Source organism: Misgurnus anguillicaudatus, chromosome 8 (genome assembly GCF_027580225.2).
Source record: "Misgurnus anguillicaudatus chromosome 8, ASM2758022v2, whole genome shotgun sequence".
Lineage (NCBI taxonomy): Eukaryota > Metazoa > Chordata > Actinopteri > Cypriniformes > Cobitidae > Misgurnus > Misgurnus anguillicaudatus.
The window spans coordinates 3,627,104-3,646,689 of record NC_073344.2 but is presented as its reverse complement, the minus strand read 5'-3'; the positions used below and the strand labels follow the sequence as shown (position 1 = coordinate 3,646,689).

At 40.6% G+C, this 19,586-nt stretch overlaps 1 protein-coding gene across 10 annotated transcripts in view; it reads right to left on the bottom strand.

Annotated features, from left to right (window-relative positions):
* Positions 1-19,586, bottom strand: part of farp2 (FERM, RhoGEF and pleckstrin domain protein 2) — a 360,413-nt gene that overhangs the window by 103,176 nt on the left and 237,651 nt on the right. For all 10 annotated transcript variants that reach the window (XR_012370688.1, XR_012370689.1, XR_008646476.2 and 7 more), the window contains exon 14: positions 18,106-18,287. Coding sequence is in view for 6 of the 10 variants with exons in the window: in XM_055213942.2 (XP_055069917.2) it covers positions 18,106-18,287 (182 nt within the window). In the remaining 4 variants the exon portion in view is untranslated. The remainder of the gene's footprint in view (positions 1-18,105; positions 18,288-19,586) is intronic.

The following is a 19,586-nucleotide window of genomic DNA, read 5'->3' as shown; positions in this document are numbered from 1 at the left end:
TTGCTGTGTTTGTGAGCTTGCTGTGCTTTGTGTGCTTGCTGTGCTTTGTGAGCTTGCTGTGCTTTGTGACCTTGCTGTGCTTTGTGACCTTGCTGTGCTTTGTGACCTTGCTGTGCTTTGTGAGCCTGCTGTGCTTTGTGAGCTTGCTGTGCTTTGTGAGCTTGCTGTGCTTTGTGAGCTTGCTGTGCTTTGTGAGCTGGCTGTGCTTTGTGTACTTGCTGTGCTTTGTGAGCTTAATGTGCTTTGTGAGCTTGCTGTGCTTTGTGAGCTTGCTGTGCTTTCTGAGCTTGCTGTGCTTTAGGTGCTTGCTGTGCTTGGTGAGCTTGCTGTGCATTTTGAGCTTGCTGTGCTTGCTATGCTTGGTGTGCTTGCTGTGCTTGGTGAGCTTGCTTTGGTTTGTGAGCTTGTTGTGCTTTTTGAGCTTGCTGTGCTTTGTGTGTTTGATGTGCTTTGTGTGCTTGCTGTGTTTTGTGAGCTTACTGTGCTTTGTGAGCTTGCTGTGCTTTGTGAGCTTGCTGTGCTCTGTGAGCTTGCTATGCTCTGTGAGCTTGCTGTGCTTTGTATGCTTGCTGTGCTTTGTATGCTTGCTGTGCTTTGTGAGCTTGCTGTGCTTTGTGAGCTTGCTGTGCTTTGTGAGCTTGCTGTGCTTTGCTATGCTTGGTGTGCTTGGTGAGCATGCTGTGGTTTGTGAGCTGGCTGTGAATTGTGTGCTTGGTGAGCTTGCTGTGCTTTGCGTGCTTGCTGTGCTTTGTGAGCTTGCTGTGTTTTGTGTGCTTGCTGTGCTTGCTTTGGGTGCTCATTGCGCTGATGGTGCTTGGCCCCGTATCGCTGCTTGCAGCTATATTTAGGGGTCAAGCACCGAAGGTGCTGAGACACCTATTGCAATTGTTAGTATTATTAGGGGTCAAGCAGCGAAGGTGCTGTGACACCTATTGGAATTGTTATTATTATTAGGGGTCAAGCACCGAAGGTGCTGTGACACCTATTGGAATTGTTAGTATTATTATTAGGGGTCAAGCACCGAAGGTGCTGTGACACCTATTGGAATTGTCAGTATTATTATTATTCTGCATCTTCTTCTTCTTAACCATAGGCGTCTATGGCAGCCCTATGAACCGTACATAGGAAAATGATGAAATTTGGCACAGTTGTAGTGGTGGTCTTAAAAAGTCATGTGACCAAAAATGGGGTCTCTAGTACTAACTCTATAGCGCCACCAGCAGTGCAAAAATTCAATGTTCAAATGGTTATAACTGCTGATCCGCTTGATCTATGAAAATTCTATTTAGTACACGTTATTGCTCTCCTCATGCTTGTTGTTTTTAATACCTTACAGTAAAACTCCACCCATTACAGTAGCGGCCATTTTGAAATGTGCAGTATTCCGTTTATTCGCTACTCCTCCTTCAAATTTGGTTCAATTGTTATGAAATTTGGCACAGGTGAACTTTGGAGTGAGCCGCACAGAAATGACCAAACAGAATTTAAATATTTATCTTTGTTCTAAAGTAATAAATGCGCAAACTTAACGAGGTTGACGCAAAAATGGTTCTGAAGCTGTAGCTCGATCATTCTTTGATCAATTGAAATGAAATTTGGTACACTTCATGTGGACCATGAACTTGAGGCTCATGCCAAATTTGGTGACAGCGCCACCTATGGGTCATGAGATATGAAAATTTGCTTTTTTTGCCCATAACTACTGAAATGTTTGTCAGAAAATTGTGATGTTGGTGTTTACGGATTCCTTGGCTCATGCCGAATCTGTCGATATGTATTATGCCGGGTTTGACCGAACCGCCTGTCCGCCATTTTGAAATTTCACATAATTTGTTATATTTTTTAAACTGTTGGACATATCCGCGCAAAAATTAGTAAGGAACTTCGACATGATTTCCTGAAGGTACCTGGGAAGTCAGAGTACAGCGCCACCCAAGGGTTATAAACTATAACAGTTCTTATTGAACTGCTTATTGCTTCTGAATACTTTGTCTGATATTAATTTCTTTGTGAAATTGTATTCACTGGTTTATGCCGATTGCAACGATACCTCGTTTGTCATTTTCCAACATTCTGTTCATGTGTTATTGTAAAGCATATGGTAGATGATTTTTTCGCTACTCTTTTTACAAATTTTGTTTATTTTATGCCAGGTACTGCTCGAATAATGTTTGGAGCAATCCGCACAGAAATGACTGAACAGATTTTTGATATTCTGTTCTCTTTCTTAGAAATACCACTCCAAAGTTGACCGTGCCTGTGACAATGTCTATTTATCATAGTAAATTAATGTGACTGTATACTACATTGTAAAGCATTACTATACAGAATGATCTTCTTGTCTTCAATCTGACTTGAGCTTTTTGATTCTCATATACATTGTATTTCTGTTAGTTCTGCTCTGCACTGTCAGTTCTGCATCTGTGTTGATTGGCACATGTCAATCCTTGCAGCACCTAAGCTGTTTTTTTGCTCCCTTTTGAGCTGTGTTAACTGAGTTGCGCATCTGGTTAATCACATGCCATGAGATTCAGAGTTCATGGGTTCGAATCCCATGTGCAGTGGTATTTTGTTTTGTGATTCTCATACTATACATTGTATTTCAGTTATTTGTGCTCTCTGTTGTCATTTCTACACTTTTGGTAATTGCTGGATATCAATGTTTATAGTTGTAAAGCTGTATTCTATAGCTTGGACACACCAACTCAGTGGTTTAATCGTTTACTCAGTGGTTTAATTGTTTACTCAGTGGCGCATGCGGTTAGTGCTGTGCTTTGGGAACATGAGGTCATGGGTTCGAATCCCAGCTCTTACTTTCACTTATTGAGATTTCCTTTTGTGTTCCCTTTAACACGTTCTTCTCGACCTGTCTGGTTTTCCACACGTGTTATATTTTTGCCATCTTTTCTGTTGTCGCTCCGCACTGCAGTGGTTCTGCTCTGCATTTGCTTTGCTTCGGGCTCTGTATTGCGCGCTTTCTGCGCTTTGCGCATTTGCTGCGTCGTGTGGTTTTTGCTGTGCTTTGGGTGCTCATTGCGCTGAAGGTGCTTGACCCCGCAATTGCTGCTTGCAGCTATATTTAGGGGCCAAGCACCTATGGTGCTATGGCACCTATTGGAATTGTTAGTATTATTATTATTATTATTATTATTATTCTGCTATTTCTTCCCCAATGGGAGTCTATGGCAGCCCTATGAACCGTATGTAGGAAAATGATGAAATTTGGCACAGTTGTAGTGTTGGTCATAAATAGTCATGTGGCCAAAAATGGGGTCTCTAGCAGTAACTCTATAGCGCCACCATCAGCTCAAAAATTCAATATTCAAATGGTTATAACTGGTGATCCATTAGATCTATGAAAATTCTACTTAGTACACGTGATTGCTCTCATCCCGCTTTTTGAATTTGATACTTTACAGTAAGACTCCTCCCATTACAGTAGCGGCCATTTTGAAATGTACAGTATTTCGTTTTTTCGCTACTCCTCCTTCAAATTTGGTTCAATTGTTATGAAATTTGGCACAGGTGATCTTTTGAGTGAGCCGCATAGAAATGACCAAACAGAATTTTGATATTTGTCTTTATTCAAGAGTAATAAATGCGTAAACTTAGCAAGATTGACGCAAAATTGGTTCTGAAGCTGTTTCTCGGTCATTCTTTGATAAATCGAAATGAAATTTGGCACACTTCATGTCGACCATGAACCGGGGGTCCATGCCAATTTTGGTGACAGCGCCACCTATGGGTCATGAGATATGAAAAAAGGTTATTTTTGTGCATAACTTCTGAATCGTTTGTCAGAAAATTATGATCTTGGTGTCTACGGATTCCATGTCTCATGCCGCATCTGTCGATATGTATTATGCCGGCTTTGACCGAACCGCCTGTCCGCCATTTTGAAATTTGTGATAAATTGCTATAACTTTTGAAGTATCGGATATATCGGCGCAAAAATCGGTAGGGAGCTTCGGCATGATGTCCTGAGGGTACCTGGGAAATCAGAGTACAGCGCCACCTAGGGGTTGTAAACTATAACAGTTCTTATCGAACTGCTTATAACTTCTGAATACTTTGTCTGATATACATTTTCTTTGTGAAATTGGATTCACTGGTGTATGCCGATCGCAATGATACCTTGTTTGTCATTTTCCAACATTCTGTTCATGTGTTATTGTAAGGCATATGGTAGATGATTTTTTTGCTACTCCTTTTAGAAATTTTGTTTATTTTATGCCAGGTTCTGCTCGTATAATGTTTGGAGCAATCCGCACAGAAATGACCGAACAGATTTTTGATATTCGGTTCTCTTTCTTAGATATACCGCTCCAAAATTGACCGTGCCTGTGACGTTGTCTATTCGGCCTAGTGAATTACTGTATATTACATTTTATAGCATTACTGTACAGAATGTTCTTCTTGTTTTCAATCTCATTTGAGCTTTTTGATTCTCATATACATTGTATTTCTGTTATTTCTGATCTGTGGTATCATTTTTGCATCTTTGGTGATTGGCATATGTCAATGCTTGCATCTCTGTCAGCTCTGTCTGCTGTACCATGAACTGTGTCAACTGAGTGGCGTATCTGGTTAGGCACACGCAATGAGATTCTGAGTTCTTGGGTTCGAAACCCGCCTGAGGCAAGTGTTAATTTGTTATATTAAAGTTTTGTTCTTTCTCACCTATTCTTCTCAAACTGTCTGTAGTTCACATATGTTCTATTTTCGTCATGTTTTCTGTTGCTGCTCTGCACTGCAGTGGTTCTGATCTGTGATTGCTACGTTTTGGGTACTTGCTGCACCTTGTGTTTTTGATTGGGTGCTCAATGCGCATTGGGTGATTGATACCTTCCATGTTGCTTGCTGTGCTTTGGGTGCTCATTTCGCTAAAGCTGCTTGGCCCCAAATCGCTGCTTGCAGCTATATTTATTATTATTCTGCTTCTTCTTCTTCTTCTTAGCCATTGGCGTCTATGGCAGCTTTATGAACCGTACATAGGAAAATGATGAAATTTGGCACAGTTGTAGTGGTGGTCATAAATAGTCATTTGGCCAAAAATGGGGTCTCTAGCAGTAACTCTATAGCGCCACCATCATCTCAAAAATTCAATGTTCAAATGGTTATAACTGGTGATTCATTTGCTCTATGAAAATTCTACTTAGTACACGTGATTGCTCTCCTCATGCTTATTGTTTTTAATACCTTACAGTAAGACTCCACCCATTACAGTATCGGCCATTTTGAAATGTACAGTATTTCGTTTTTTCGCTACTCCTCCTTCAAATTTGGTTCAATTCTTATGAGATTTGGCACATGTGATCTTTGGAGTGAGCCGCATAGAATTGACTGAACAGAATTTTGATATTTTTCTTTATTCAAAAGTAATTAATGCGTGAACTTAACGAGATTGACGCAAAATTGGTTCTGAGGCTGTATCTCGGTCATTCTTTGATCAATCGAGATGAAATTTGGTACGCTTCATGTCGACCATGAAATGGGGGTCCATGCCAAATTTGGTGACAGCGCCACCTATGGGTCATGAGATATGAAAAAAGGCTATTTTTGCACATAACTTCTGAATCGTTCGTCTGATATATATATTCTTTGTGAAATTAGTTTCACTGGTTTATGCCGATCGCAACGATACCTCGTTTATCATTTTCCAACATTCTGTTCATGTGTTATTGTAAGGCATATTGTAAATTATCTTTTCGCTACTCCTTTTACAAATTTTTTTTATTTTATGCCAGGTTCTGCTCGTATAATGTTTGGAGCAATCCGCACAGAAATGACTGAACAGATTTTTTATATTCTGTTCTCTTTCTTAGAAATATTGCTCCAAAGTTGACCGTGCTTGTGATGTTGTCTATTTGTCATAGTTAATTACTGTATATTACATTTCATAGCGTTTCTGTACAGAATGTTCTTCTTGTCTACAACCTCGCTTGAGCTTGTTGATTCTTATATACATTATTCTTCAGTTATATCTGCTCTGCTGTGTCATTTCTGCATCTGTGGTGATTGGCATATGTCAATGCTTTCATCTCTGTACACTCTATTCTGCTGCCTCATGAACCGTGTTAACTGAATGGCGTATCGTGTTAGTCACATGGAAAGAGATGCTTAGTTCATGGGTTCGAAACCCGCTTGAGGCAAGTGTTAATTTGTTCTCTTAAAGTTTTGTTCTTTCTCACCTATTCTTCTCAACCCTTCTGTAGTTCACATATGTTCTATTTTTGTCATATTTTCTGTTGCTGCTCTGCACTGCGGTGGTTCTGCTGTGTGATTGCTACGCTTTGGGTACTTGCTGCGCCTTGTGTTCTTGATGCACCTTGGGTGGTCAATGCGCATTGGGTTATTGATACCTTCTATGTTGCTTTTTGTGCTTTGGATGCTCATTGCGCTAAAGGTGCTTGGCCCCGAATCGCTGCTTGCAGCTATATTTAGGGGTCAAGCACCGAAGGTGCTGAGACACCTATTGTAATTGTTAGTATTATTATTATTATTATTATTATTATTATCGTCCCATGGGAGTCTATGGCAGCCCTATGAACCGTACATAGGAAAATGATGAAATTTGGCACAGTTGTAGAGGTGGTCATAAATAGTCATGTGACCAAAAATGGGGTCTCTAGCAATAACTCTATAGCGCCACCAGCAGTGCAAAAAATCAATGTTCAAACTGTTATAAATAGTGAACCATTTGATCTATGAAAATTCTAATTAGTACACGTGATTGCTCTCATCCCGCTTATTGAATTTGATACTTTACAGTAAGACTCCACCCATTACAGTAACGGCCATTTTGAAATGTACAGTATTTTGTTTTTTCGCTACTCCTCCTTCAAATGTGGTTCAATTCTTATGAGATTTGGCACAGGTGATCTTTGGAGTGAGCCGCATAGAAATGACTGAACAGAATTTTGATATTTATCTTTGTTCAAAAGTAATAAATGCGCAAACTTAACGAGGTTGACGCAAAAATGGTTCTGAAGCTGTAGCTCGGTCATTCTTTGATCAATTGAAATGAAATTTGGTACACTTCATGTGGACCATGAACTTGGGGTCCATGCCAAATTTGGTGACAGCGCCACCTATGGGTAATGAGATAGGAAAATAGGCTATTTTTGCCCATAACTTCTGAACTGTTTGTCAGAAAATTATGATCTTGATGTCTATGGATTGCTTACCTCATGCCGCATCTGTCGATATGTATTATGCCGGGTTTGACCAAACCGCCTGTCCGCCATTTTGAAATTTCACATAAATTGTTATATTTTTTGAACTATTCGAGATATCCGCGCAAAAATTGGTAAGAAACTTTGACATGATGTCCTGAAGTTACCGGGGAAGTCAGAGTACAGCGCCACCTATGGGTTTATAAACTAATTTGACACATGGTAATCCTTGTAGCTCTCTAATCTCTTTTCTGCTTCCCCATGAGCTGTGTCAACTGAGTGGCGCATCTAGTTAATCGTATGCATTGAGATTCTGAGTTCCTGGGTTCGAATCCCACCTGAGTCATGATGTTTTGTTCTTCCTCATCAATTCTTCTCAACCTGTCTGTAGTTCACATGTGTTCTATTTTTCCATGTTTGCTGTTGTTGCTCTGCATTATGATGGTTCTTGCTGTGCTTTGTGAGCTTGCTGTGCTTTGTGAGCTTGCTGTGCTTTTTGTGCTTGCTGTGCTTTGTGAGCTTGCTATGCTTTGTGTGCTTTGTGTGCTTGCTGCGCTTTGTGAGCTTGCTGCGCTTTGTGAGCTTGCTGTGCTTTGTGTGCCTGTTGTGATTTGTGTAATTGCTGTGCTTTGTGTGCTTGCTGTGCTTTGTGTGCTTGCTGTGCTTTGTGAGCTTGCTGTGCTTTGTGTGCCTGCTGTGATTTGTGTAATTGCTGTGCTTTGTGTTCTTGCTGTGCTTTGTGTGCTTGCTGTGCTTTGTGTTCTTGCTGTGCTTTGTGTGCTTGCTGTGCTTTGTGTGCTTGCTGTGCTTTGTGTGCTTGCTGTGCTTTGTGTGCTTGCTGTGCTTTGTGTGCTTGCTGTGCTTTGTGTGCCTGCTGTGATTTATGAAATTGCTGTGCTTTGTGTGCTTGCTGTGCATTGTGAGCTTGCTGTGCTTTGTGTGCTTGCTGTGCTTTGTGTGCTTGCTGTGCTTTGTGTGCTTGCTGTGCTTTGTGAGCTTGCTGTGCTTTGTGTGCCTGCTGTGATTTGTGTAATTGCTTTGCTTTGTGTGCCTGCTGTGATTTGTGGAATTGCTGTGCTTTGTGTGCTTGCTGTGCATTGTGAGCTTGCTGTGCTTTGTGTGCTTGCTGTGCTGTGTGTGCATTGCGCCGAAGGTGCTTGACCCCGTGTTGCTGCTTGCAGCTATATTGGTCATTGTTTCTGTTAGTAAATTTTTCTTCTTCCCCAATGGGAGTCTATGGCAGCCCTATGAACCGTATGTAGGAAAATGATGAAATTTGGCACAGTTGTAGTGGTGGTCATACATAGTCATGTGGCCAAAAATGGGGTCTCTAGCAATAACTCTATAGCGCCACCATTAGCTCAAAAATTCAATGTTCAAATGGTTATAACTGGTGATCCATTAGATCTATGAAAGTTCTACTTCGTACACGTGATTGCTCTCATCCCGCTTATTGAATTTGATACTTTACAGTAAGACTCCTCCCATTGCAGTATCGGCCATTTTGAAATGTACAGTATTTCGTTTTTTCGCTACTCCTCCTTCAAATTCGGTTCAATTCTTATGAGATTTGGCACAGGTGATCTTTGGAGTGAGCCGCATAGAAATGACCGAACAGAATTTTGATATTTTTCTTTATTCAAAAGTAATTAATGCATGAACTTAACGAGATTATTGCAAAATTGGTTCTGAAGCTGTATCTCGGTCATTCTTTGATCAATCGAGATGAAATTTGGTACACTTTATGTCGACCATGAACTGGGGGTCCATGCCAAATTTGGTGACAGCGCCACCTATGGGTCATGAGATAGGAAAAAGGGCTATTTTTGTGCATAACTTCTGAACCGTTTGTCAGAAAATTATAATCTTGGTGTCTACGTATTCCTTGGCTCATGCCGCATCTGTCGATATGTATTATGCCGGGTTTGACCGAACCGCCTGTCCGCCATTTTGAAATTTGTGTTAAATTGTTATAACTTTTGAAGTATCGGATATATCGGCAAAAAAATCGGTAGGGAGCTTCAGCAAGATGTCCTGAGGGTACCTGGGAAATCAGAGTACAGCGCCACCTATGGGTTATAAACTATAGCAGTTCTTATGGAACTGCTTATTACTTCTGAATTCTTTGTATGGCATGTAAGCTTTTTTCTGCTGCCACTTGAGCTGTGTCTACCAAGTGGCGCATCTGCTAAGTCGTATGCATAGAGATCCTGAGTTCATGGGTTTGAATCCTGTCTGAGGCAGGTGTTAATTTCTTCTATTAAAGTTTTGTTCTTTCCCACCTATTCTTCTTGACCTGTCTGTAGTTCACATATGTTCTATTTTTGCCATGTTTTCTGTTGCTGCTCTGCACTGCGGTGGTTCTGCTCTGTCATTGCTACGCTTTGGGTTCTTTGCGGTGCCTTGTGTTCTTGATGCACCTTGGGTGCTCAATGCGCCCTGGGTGATTGATACATTGTATCTTTCTTGCTGTGCTTTGGGTGCTCATTGCGCTGATGGTGCTTGGCCCTGTATCGCTGCTTGCAGCTATATTTATTATTATTATTTTTCCCCAATGGGAGTCTATGGCAGCCCTATGAACCATACATAGGAAAATGATGAAATTTGGCACAGATGTAGAGGTGGTCATAAATAGTCATGTGACCAAAAATGGGGTCTTTAGCAGTAACTCTATAGCGCCACCAGTAGTCCAAAAAAATCAATGTTCAAACTGTTATAATTGGTGAACCATTTGATCTATGAAAATTCTACTAAGTACACGTGATTGCTCTCATCGTGCTTATTGAATTTGATACTTTACAGTAAGACTCCACCCATTACAGTAGCGGCCATTTTGAAATGTACAGTATTTCGTTTTTTCGCTACTCCTCCTTCAAATGCGGTTCAATTCTTATGAGATTTGGCACAGATGATCTTTGGAGTGAGGCGCATAGAAATGACCGAACAGAATTTTGATATTGATCTTTGTTCAAAAGTAATAAATGCGCAAACTTAACGAGGTTGACGCAAAAATGGTTCTGAAGCTGTAGCTCAGTCATTCTTTGATCAATTGAAATGAAATTTGGTACACTTCATGTGGACCATGAACTTGGGGTCCATGCCAAATTTGGTGACAGCGCCACCTATGGGTCATGAGATAGAAAAATAGGCTATTATTGCCCATAACTTCTGAACTGTTTGTCAGAAAATTATGATCTTGATGTCTATGGATTGCTTACCTCATGCCGCATCTGTCGATGTGAATTATGCCGGGTTTGACCAAAACGCCTGTCCGCCATTTTGAAATTTCAAATAAATTGTTATATTTTTTGAACTATTGGACATATCCGCGCAAAAAATGGTAAGGAGCTTCGACATGATGTCCTGAAGGTACATGGGAAGTCAGAGTACAGCGCCACCTAGGGGTTATAAACTATAACAGTTCTTATTGAACTGCTTATAACTTCTGAATACATTGTCTGATATACATTTTCTTTGTGAAATTGTATTCACTGTTTTATGCCGATCGCAACGATACCTTGTTTGTCATTTTCCAACATTATGTTCAGGTGTTATTGTAAGGCATATGGTAAATGATTTTTTCGCTACTCCTTTTACAAATTTTGTGTATTTTATGTCAGGTTCTGCTCATATAATGTTTGGAGCAATCCGCACAGATGTGACCGAACAGATTTTTGATATTCTGTTCTCTTTCTTAGAAATACCACTCTAAAGTTTACCGTGCCTGTGACGTTGTCTATTTGTCATAGTAATAAATTAATGTGACTGTATATTACATTGTATAGCATCACTATACATAATGATCTGCTTGTCTTCAATTTCACTTGAACTAATGTACATTGTATTTCTGTTATTTCTACTTCTGCTGTGTCAATTCTGCATCTTTGGTGATTGACATGTTAATCCTTTCAGCTCTCTAATCTCTTGTCTGCTGCCTCATGAACTGTGTAAACTGAGTGGCGCATCTAGTTAACCAATTGCATTTAGATTCTAAGTTCCTGGATTCGAATCCTACCTGAGTCATGATGTTTTGTTCTTCCTCATCAATTCTTCTCCACCTGTCTGTAGTTCACATGTGTTCTATTTTTCCATGTTTGCTGTTGTTGCTCTGCATTGTGGTGCTTCTCCTGTGTCTTTCCTGCATCTTTGGTGATTGACATATGTTAATCCTTTCAGCTCTCTAATCTCTTGTCTGCTGCTTCATGAACTGTGTCAACTGAGTGGCACATCTAGTTAATCATATGCATTGAGATTCTGAGTTCCTGGGTTCAAATCCCACCTGAGTCATGACGTTTTGTTCTTCCTCATCAATTCTTCTCAACCTGTCTGTAGTTCACATGTGTTCTATTTTTCCATGTTTGCTGTTGTTGCTCTGCATTATGGTGGTTCTTGCTGTGCTTTGTGAGCTTGCTGTGCTTTGTGTGCTTGCTGTGCTTTGTGAGCTTGCTATGCTTTGTGTGCTTGCTGTGCTTTGTGAGCTTGCTGTGCTTTGTGTGCCTGCTGTGATTTGTGTAATTGCTGTGCTTGCTGTGCTTTGTGTGCTTGCTGTGCTTTGTGTGCTTACTGTGCTTTGTGAGCTTGCTGTGCTTTGTGTGCCAGCTGTGATTTGTGTAATTGCTGTGCTTTGTGTTCTTGCTATGCTTTGTGTGCTTGCTGTGCTTTGTGTGCTTGCTGTGCTTTGTGAGCTTGCTGTGCTTTGTGTGCCTGCTGTGATTTGTGTAATTGCTGTGCTTTGTGTGCTTGCTGTGCATTGTGAGCTTGCTGTGCTTTGTGTGCTTGCTGTGCTTTGTGTGCTTTGTGTGCTTGCTGTGCTTTGTGAGCTTGCTGTGCTTTGTGTGCCTGCTGTGATTTGTGTGCTTGCTGTGCATTGTGAGCTTGCTGTGCATTGTGAGCTTGCTGTGCTCTGTGTGCTTGCTGTGCTGTGTGTGCATTGCGCCGAAGGTGCTTGACCCCGCAATTGCTGCTTGCAGCTATATTTATTAGGGGTCAAGCACCGAAGGTGCTGAGACACCTATTGGAATTGTCAGTATTATTATTATTATTTTTCCCCAATGGGAGTCTATGGCAGCCCTATGAACCGTACATAGGAAAATTATGAAATTTGGCACAGTTGTAGAGGTGGTCCTGAAAAGTCAAGTGACCAAAAATGGGGTCTTTAGCATTAACTCTATAGCGCCACCAGTAGTCCAAAAATTCAATGTTCAAACTGTTATAATTGGTGAACCATTTGATCTATGAAAATTCTACTTAGTACACGTGATTGCTCTCCTCATGCTTGTTGTTTTTAATACCTTACAGTAAAACTCCACCCATTACAGTAGTGGCCATTTTGAAATGTACAGTATTCCGTTTATTCGCTACTCCTCCTTCAAATTTGGTTCAATTGTTATGAAATTTGGCACAGGTGAACTTTGGAGTGAGCCGCACAGAAATGACTGAACAGAATTTTGATATTTATCTTTGTTCAAAAGTAATAAATGCGCAAACTTAACGAGGTTGACGCAAAAATGGTTCTGAAGCTGTAGCTCGGCCATTCTTAAATCAATTTAAATGAAATTTGTTACACTTCATGTGGACCATGAACTTGGGGTTCATGCCAAATTTGGTGACAGCGCCACCTATGGGTCATGAGATATGAAAATAGGCTATTTTTGCCCATAACTTCTGAACTGTTTGTCAGAAAATTATGATCTTGATGTCTATGGATTGCTTACCTCATGCCGCATCTGTCGATGTGTATTATTCCGGGTTTGAACGAACCGCCTGTCCGCCATTTTGAAATTTCACATAATTTGTTATATTTTTTGAACTATTGGACATATCCGCGCAAATATTAGTAAGGAGCTTCGACATGATGTCCTGAAGGTACCTGGGAAGTCAGAGTACAGCGCCACCTAGGGGTTATAAACTATAACAGTTCTTATTGAACTGCTTATAACTTCTGAATACATTGTCTGATATACATTTTCTTTGTGAAATTGTATTCACTGTTTTATGCCGATTGCAACGATACCTTGTTTGTCATTTTCCAACATTATGTTCAGGTTTTATTGTAAGGCATATGGTAAATGATTTTTTCGCTACTCATTTTACAAATTTTGTGTATTTTATGTCAGGTTCTGCTCGTATAATGTTTGGAGCAATCCGCACAGATGTGACCGAACAGATTTTTGATATTCTGTTCTCTTTCTTAGAAATACCACTCTAAAGTTTACCGTGCCTGTGACGTTGTCTATTTGTCATAGTAATATATTAATGTGACTGTATATTACATTGTATAGCATCACTATACATAATGATCTGCTTGTCTTCAATTTCACTTGAACTCATGTACATTGTATTTCTGTTATTTCTACTTCTGCTGTGTCAATTCTGCATCTTTGGTGATTGACATGTTAATCCTTTCAGCTCTCTAATCTCTTGTCTGCTGCCTCATGAACTGTGTCAACTGAGTGGCGCATCTAGTTAACCAATTGCATTTAGATTCTAAGTTCCTGGGTTCGAATCCCACCTGAGTCATGATGTTTTGTTCTTCCTCATCAATTCTTCTCAACCTGTCTGTAGTTCACATGTGTTCTATTTTTCCATGTTTGCTGTTGTTGCTCTGCATTGTGGTGGTTCTGCTGTGTCTTTCCTGCATCTTTGGTGATTGACATATGTTAATCTTTACAGCTCTCTAATCTCTTGTCTGCTGCCTCATGAACTGTGTCAACTGAGTGGCGCATCTAGTTAAACCACATGGATTGAGATTCTGAGTTCCTGGGTTCAAATCCCACCTGAGTCATGACGTTTTGTTTTTCCTCATCAATTCTTCTCAACCTGTCTGTAGTTAACATGTGTTCTATTTTTCCATGTTTGTTGTTGTTGCTCTGCATTGTGGTGGTTCTTGCTGTGCTTTGTGTGCTTACTGTGCTTTGGGAGTTTGATGTGCTTTGTGTGCTGGTTGTGCTTTGTGTGCCTGCTGTGATTTGTGTGCTTGCTGTGCTTTGTGTGCTTGCTGTGCTTTGTGTGCTTGCTGTGCTTTGTGTGCTTGCTGTGCATTGTGAGCTTGTTGTGCTTTGTGTGCTTGTTGTGCTTTGTGTGCTTGCTGTGCTTTGTGAGCTTGCTGTGCTTTGTGTGTCTGCTGTGATTTGTGTGCTTGCTGTGCTTTGTGTGCTTGTTGTGCTTTCTGTGATTGCTGTGCTTGCTGTGCATTGTGAGCTTGCTGTGCATTGTGAGCTTGCTGTGCTTTGTGAGCTTACTGTGCTTTGTGTGCTTGCTGTGCTTTGTGAGCTTGCTGTGCTTTGTGAGCTTGCTGTGCTTTCTGTGCTGGCTGTACTTTCTGTGCTTTGTGTGCTTGCTGTGCTTTGTGTGCTTGCTGTGCTTTGTGAGCTTGCTGTGCTTTGTGTGCCTGCTGTGATTTGTGTAATTGCTTTGCTTTGTGTGCTTTGTGTGCTTGCTGTGCATTGTGAGCTTGCTGTGCTTTGTATACTTGCTGTGCTTTGTGTGCTTGCTGTGCTTTGTGAGCTTTGTGTGCTTGCTGTGCTTTGTGTGCTTGCTGTGCTTTGTGAGCTTGCTGTGCTTTGTGTGCCTGCTGTGATTTGTGTAATTGCTGTGCTTTGTGTGCTTGCTGTGCATTGTGAGCTTGCTGTGCATTGTGTGTTTGCTGTGCTTTGTGTGCTTTGTGAGCTTGCTGTGCTTTGTGTGCCTGCTGTGATTTGTGTAATTGCTGTGCTTTGTGTGCTTGCTGTGCATTGTGAGCTTGCTGTGCTTTGTGTACTTGCTGTGCTTTGTGTGCTTGCTGTGCTTTGTGTGCCTGCTGTGCTTTGTGTGCCTGCTGTGATTTGTGTGCTTGCTGTGCTTTGTGTGCTTGCTGTGCATTGTGAGCTTGCTGTGCTTTGTGTACTCGCTGTGCTTTGTGTGCTGGTTGTGCTTTGTGTGCCTGCTGTGATTTGTGTGTTTGCTGTGCTTTGTGTGCTTGCTGTGCTTTGTGTGCTTGCTGTGCATTGTGAGCTTGCTGTGCTTTGTGTGCTTGCTGTGCTTTGTGTGCATTGCGCCGAAGGTGCTTGACCCCGTGTTGCTGCTTGCAGCTATATTTATTAGGGGTCAAGCACCGAAGGGGCTGAGACACCTATTGTAATTGTTAGTATTATTATTATTATTATTATTATTATTATTAGGGGTCAAGCACCGAAGGTGCTGTGACACCTATTGGAATTGTCAGTATTATTATTATTATTTTTCCCCAATGGGAGTCTATGGCAGCCCTATGAACCGTACATAGGAAAATGATGAACTTTGGCACAGTTGTAGTGGTGGTCTTAAAAAGTAATGTGACCAAAAATGGGGTCTCTAGTACTAACTCTATAGCGCCACCAGCAGTGCAAAAATTCAATGTTCATATGGTTATAACTGCTGATCCGCTTGATCTATGAAAATTCTACTTAGTACACGTGATTGCTCTCCTCATGCTTGTTGTTTTTAATACCTTACAGTAAAACTCCACCCATTACAGTAGCGGCCATTTTGAAATGTACAGTATTCCGTTTATTCGCTACTCCTCCTTCAAATTTGGTTCAATTGTTATGAAATTTGGCAGAGGTGATCTTTGGAGTGAGCCGCACAGAAATGACCGAACAGAATTTTGATATTTATCTTTGTTCAAAAGTAAGAAATGCGCAAACTTAACGAGGTTGACGCAAAAATGGTTCTGAAGCTGTAGCTCGGTCATTCTTTGATCAATTGAAATTAAATTTGGTACACTTCATGTGGACCATGAACTTGGGGTTCATGCCAAATTTGGTGACAGCGCCACCTATGGGTCATGAGATATGAAAATAGGCTATTTTTGCCCATAACTTCTGAACTGTTTGTCAGAAAATTATGATCTTGATGTCTATGGATTGCTTACCTCATGTCGCATCTGTCGATGTGTATTATGCCCAGTTTGACCGAACCGCCTGTCCGCCATTTTGAAATTTCACATAATTTGTTATTTTTTTTGAACAATTGGACATATCCGCGCAAAAATTTGTAAGGAGCTTCGACATGATGTCCTGAAGGTACCTGGGAAGTCAGAGTACAGCGCCACCTAGGGGTTATAAATTATAACAGTTCTTATGGAACTGCTTATAACTTCTGAATACTTTGTCTGATATTAATATTTTTGTGAAATTGTATTCACTGGTTTATGCCGATTGCAACGATACCTCGTTTGTCATTTTCCAACATTCTGTTCATGTGTTATTGTAAAGCATATGGTAGATGATTTTTTCGCTACTCCTTTTACAATTTTTTTTTTATTTTATGCTAGGTACTGCTCATATAATGTTTGGAGCAATCCGCACATAAATGACTGAACAGATTTTTGATATTCTGTTCTCTTTCTTAGAAATACCACTCCAAAGTTGACCGTGCCTGTGACGTTGTCTATTTGTCATAGTAAATTAATGTGACTGTATATTACATTGTATAGCAGTACTATACAGAATGATCTTCTTGTCTTCAATCTCACTTGAGCTTTTTGATTCTCATATACATTGTATTTCTGTTAGTTCTGCTCTGCACTGTCAGTTCTGCATCTGTGTTGATTGGCACATGTCAATCCTTGCAGCACCTAAGCTGTCTTTTTTGCTGCCCCTTGAGCTGTGTTAACTGAGTTGCGCATCTGGTTAACCACATGCCATGAGATTCTGAGGTCATGGGTTCGAATCCCATGTGCAGTGGTATTTTGGTTTGTGATTTTCATACTATACATTGTATTTCAGTTATTTGTGCTCTCTGTTGTCATTTCTGCACTTTTGGTAATTGCTGGATATCAATGTTTACAGCTCTAAATCTCTATTCTAAAGCTTGGACACACCAACTCAGTGGTCTAATCGTTTACTCAGTGGCGCATGCAGTAAGTGCTGTGCTTTGGGAACCTGAGTACATGGGTTCGTATACCAGCTCTTACTTTCACTTATTGAGATTTCCTTTTGCGTTTCCTTTAACACGTTCTTCTCGACCTGTCTGGTTTTCCACACGTTTTATATTTTTGCCATCTTTACTGTTGTTGCTCCGCACTGCAGTGGTTCTGCTCTGCATTTGCTTTGCTTCGGGTTCGGGCTCTGTATTGCGCGCTTTCTGCGCTTTGCACAGTTGCTGCGTCGTGTGGTTTTTGCTGTGCTTTGGGTGCTCATTGCGCTGAAGGTGCTTGGCCCCGCAATTGCTGCTTGCAGCTATATTTATTATTATTATCGTCCCATGGGAGTCTATGGCAGCCCTATGAACCGTACATAGGAAAATGATGAAATTTGGCACAGTTGTAGAGGTGGTCATAAATAGTCATGTGACCAAAAATGGGGTCTCTAGCAATAACTCTATAGCGCCACCAGCAGTGCAAAAAATCAATGTTCAAACTGTTATAAATAGTGAACCATTTGATCTATGAAAATTCTAATTAGTACACGTGATTGCTCTCATCCCGCTTATTGAATTTGATACTTTTTACAGTAAGACTCCACCCATTACAGTAACGGCCATTTTGAAATGTACAGTACTTTGTTTTTTCGCTACTCCTCCTTCAAATGTGGTTCAATTCTTATGAGATTTGGCACAGGTGATCTTTGGAGTGAGCCGCATAGAAATGACCGAACAGAATTTTGATATTTATCTTTGTTCAAAAGTAATAAATGCGCAAACTTAACGAGGTTGACGCAAAAATGGTTCTGAAGCTGTAGCTCGGTCATTCTTTGATCAATTGAAATGAAATTACATAAACGAGTGGAGTCTAGCTGTCACGCCCAATGAAGTTGCATGTGCATAGTAGCGCAGGTGAGATCTGCTTTATTTTTGTCCAAAACCATGTATAAGCAAATGTTTACGGTATGATAATCGTAAAAGTTAATATCAAAGTATACCACCATACCAGTATACCGTTACAACCCTAGTTGATATGCAATCAATGTACCTTCCTCCTGCCCTCTTCCTCTTCCTCTAGTCTGGCAATGCCCGCCTCATTCAGAATGGGGCTCTGCAGGGGGGAAGGTGCTTGCCCAGGAAGACTGAGGGTGGACATCTGGAAAGAAGGTGACAGACACAGCGGGCCCTTGGCATTGAAGGAGCACAGCTGTGGACTATCAGTGGCAGAATCTACAGAATGGAAGCAGAAAGAGAAAAACATGAGTTAAGGCTGCACACTACACCCAATGTAGTGATAATACAAGTGTCTACAGACACAAAACTAACCTGTTAATCTGTCCTGAATCTGGCAGAACAAACTAATGATTAAATGCGCTAATAAGATGTGTCAAACTTGCTAAATATTTGAACAGCAGTAGAGAGATCTATTCGTGTCATAAAACACTTTTGTGCTGCACCAATACATTTTGAAAATCACAACAAAGATACTGTATGATGCACCATGGCACAAAACCGTTCCCACTTGTTCAGTCATAGTTTGCAGAGGTTAAAAAAGCCTTGAGAACATAAAACATAACTTTTTTCTTTAGACAGTATGACAGAGAGGGACAAATATGTAAAAAAGGAAATCTCCGAAATGTCTTCGAAGAGGAGCAGCTCACAGGGAATAGAAGAATGCAGAAGCTGGGCATAAAAAAGAAACTGAACACCAAAAGGAAAGGTGGCTTTACAACCCGGAAATAATTTCCTGCCAAGGATTATCGGCGATACTGCTGGATTGGTGAGCCGGCAGTGTTTTACAGTTTAACAAGAGTTTCCCAGCAGGGATGACACAGAAGATAGGGGCAGGGGTTCTGCAGCTGGGTTTTGGATGGTGGCCTGAACAAACAGAGGCAGTGCTCTATACTAGAACGAGGCTGTGGAATGTAGCATAAGAAGTGAACCTGAGGGACTCAAACACAACAAACATAATCTTGCAATTCAAGTTTACCACTTAGCCTTGTCGCTACACTAACAACCAAGTCCTACAGGTTGTTCATTATATTTCTTTATCCAAGAAACTATAGCACTGTATTAACTGTTTAAATTCTTGTTATTCATGAAGTCTTAAACAGAATTTTATAATGAATGTGATTATATGAATGTAAGTGAATTGGGGTCCACAGGGCACTAAGGGACAAACAACAAACAGTTCATATGCAGGCAAATAAGTACAAGCTTGATTTTCCTAGTTTATGGATCCTAATCCATTTGAATGCCTGTTTCCATGTGATGGCTAGTATTTGCATCCAAATTCATTTTTTGTACAAGATTTGTACAAAAGGTAATAAAAACTAAAAAAAGACGACAAGGTTTAAAAATTGATTAATTGATATGTAACATCAAGCAAATTTTGTTATGTTATCTAACATACAAACTGATAGGTGGGTTTAGGATCAACATCTGTTGCCATTAGGTGCTGGTTTTAATATTGCTCCTATGTTCGTGCTCATGGGTCTGTTTTTATACTCTTTAGCAGTTTCAGCTCGG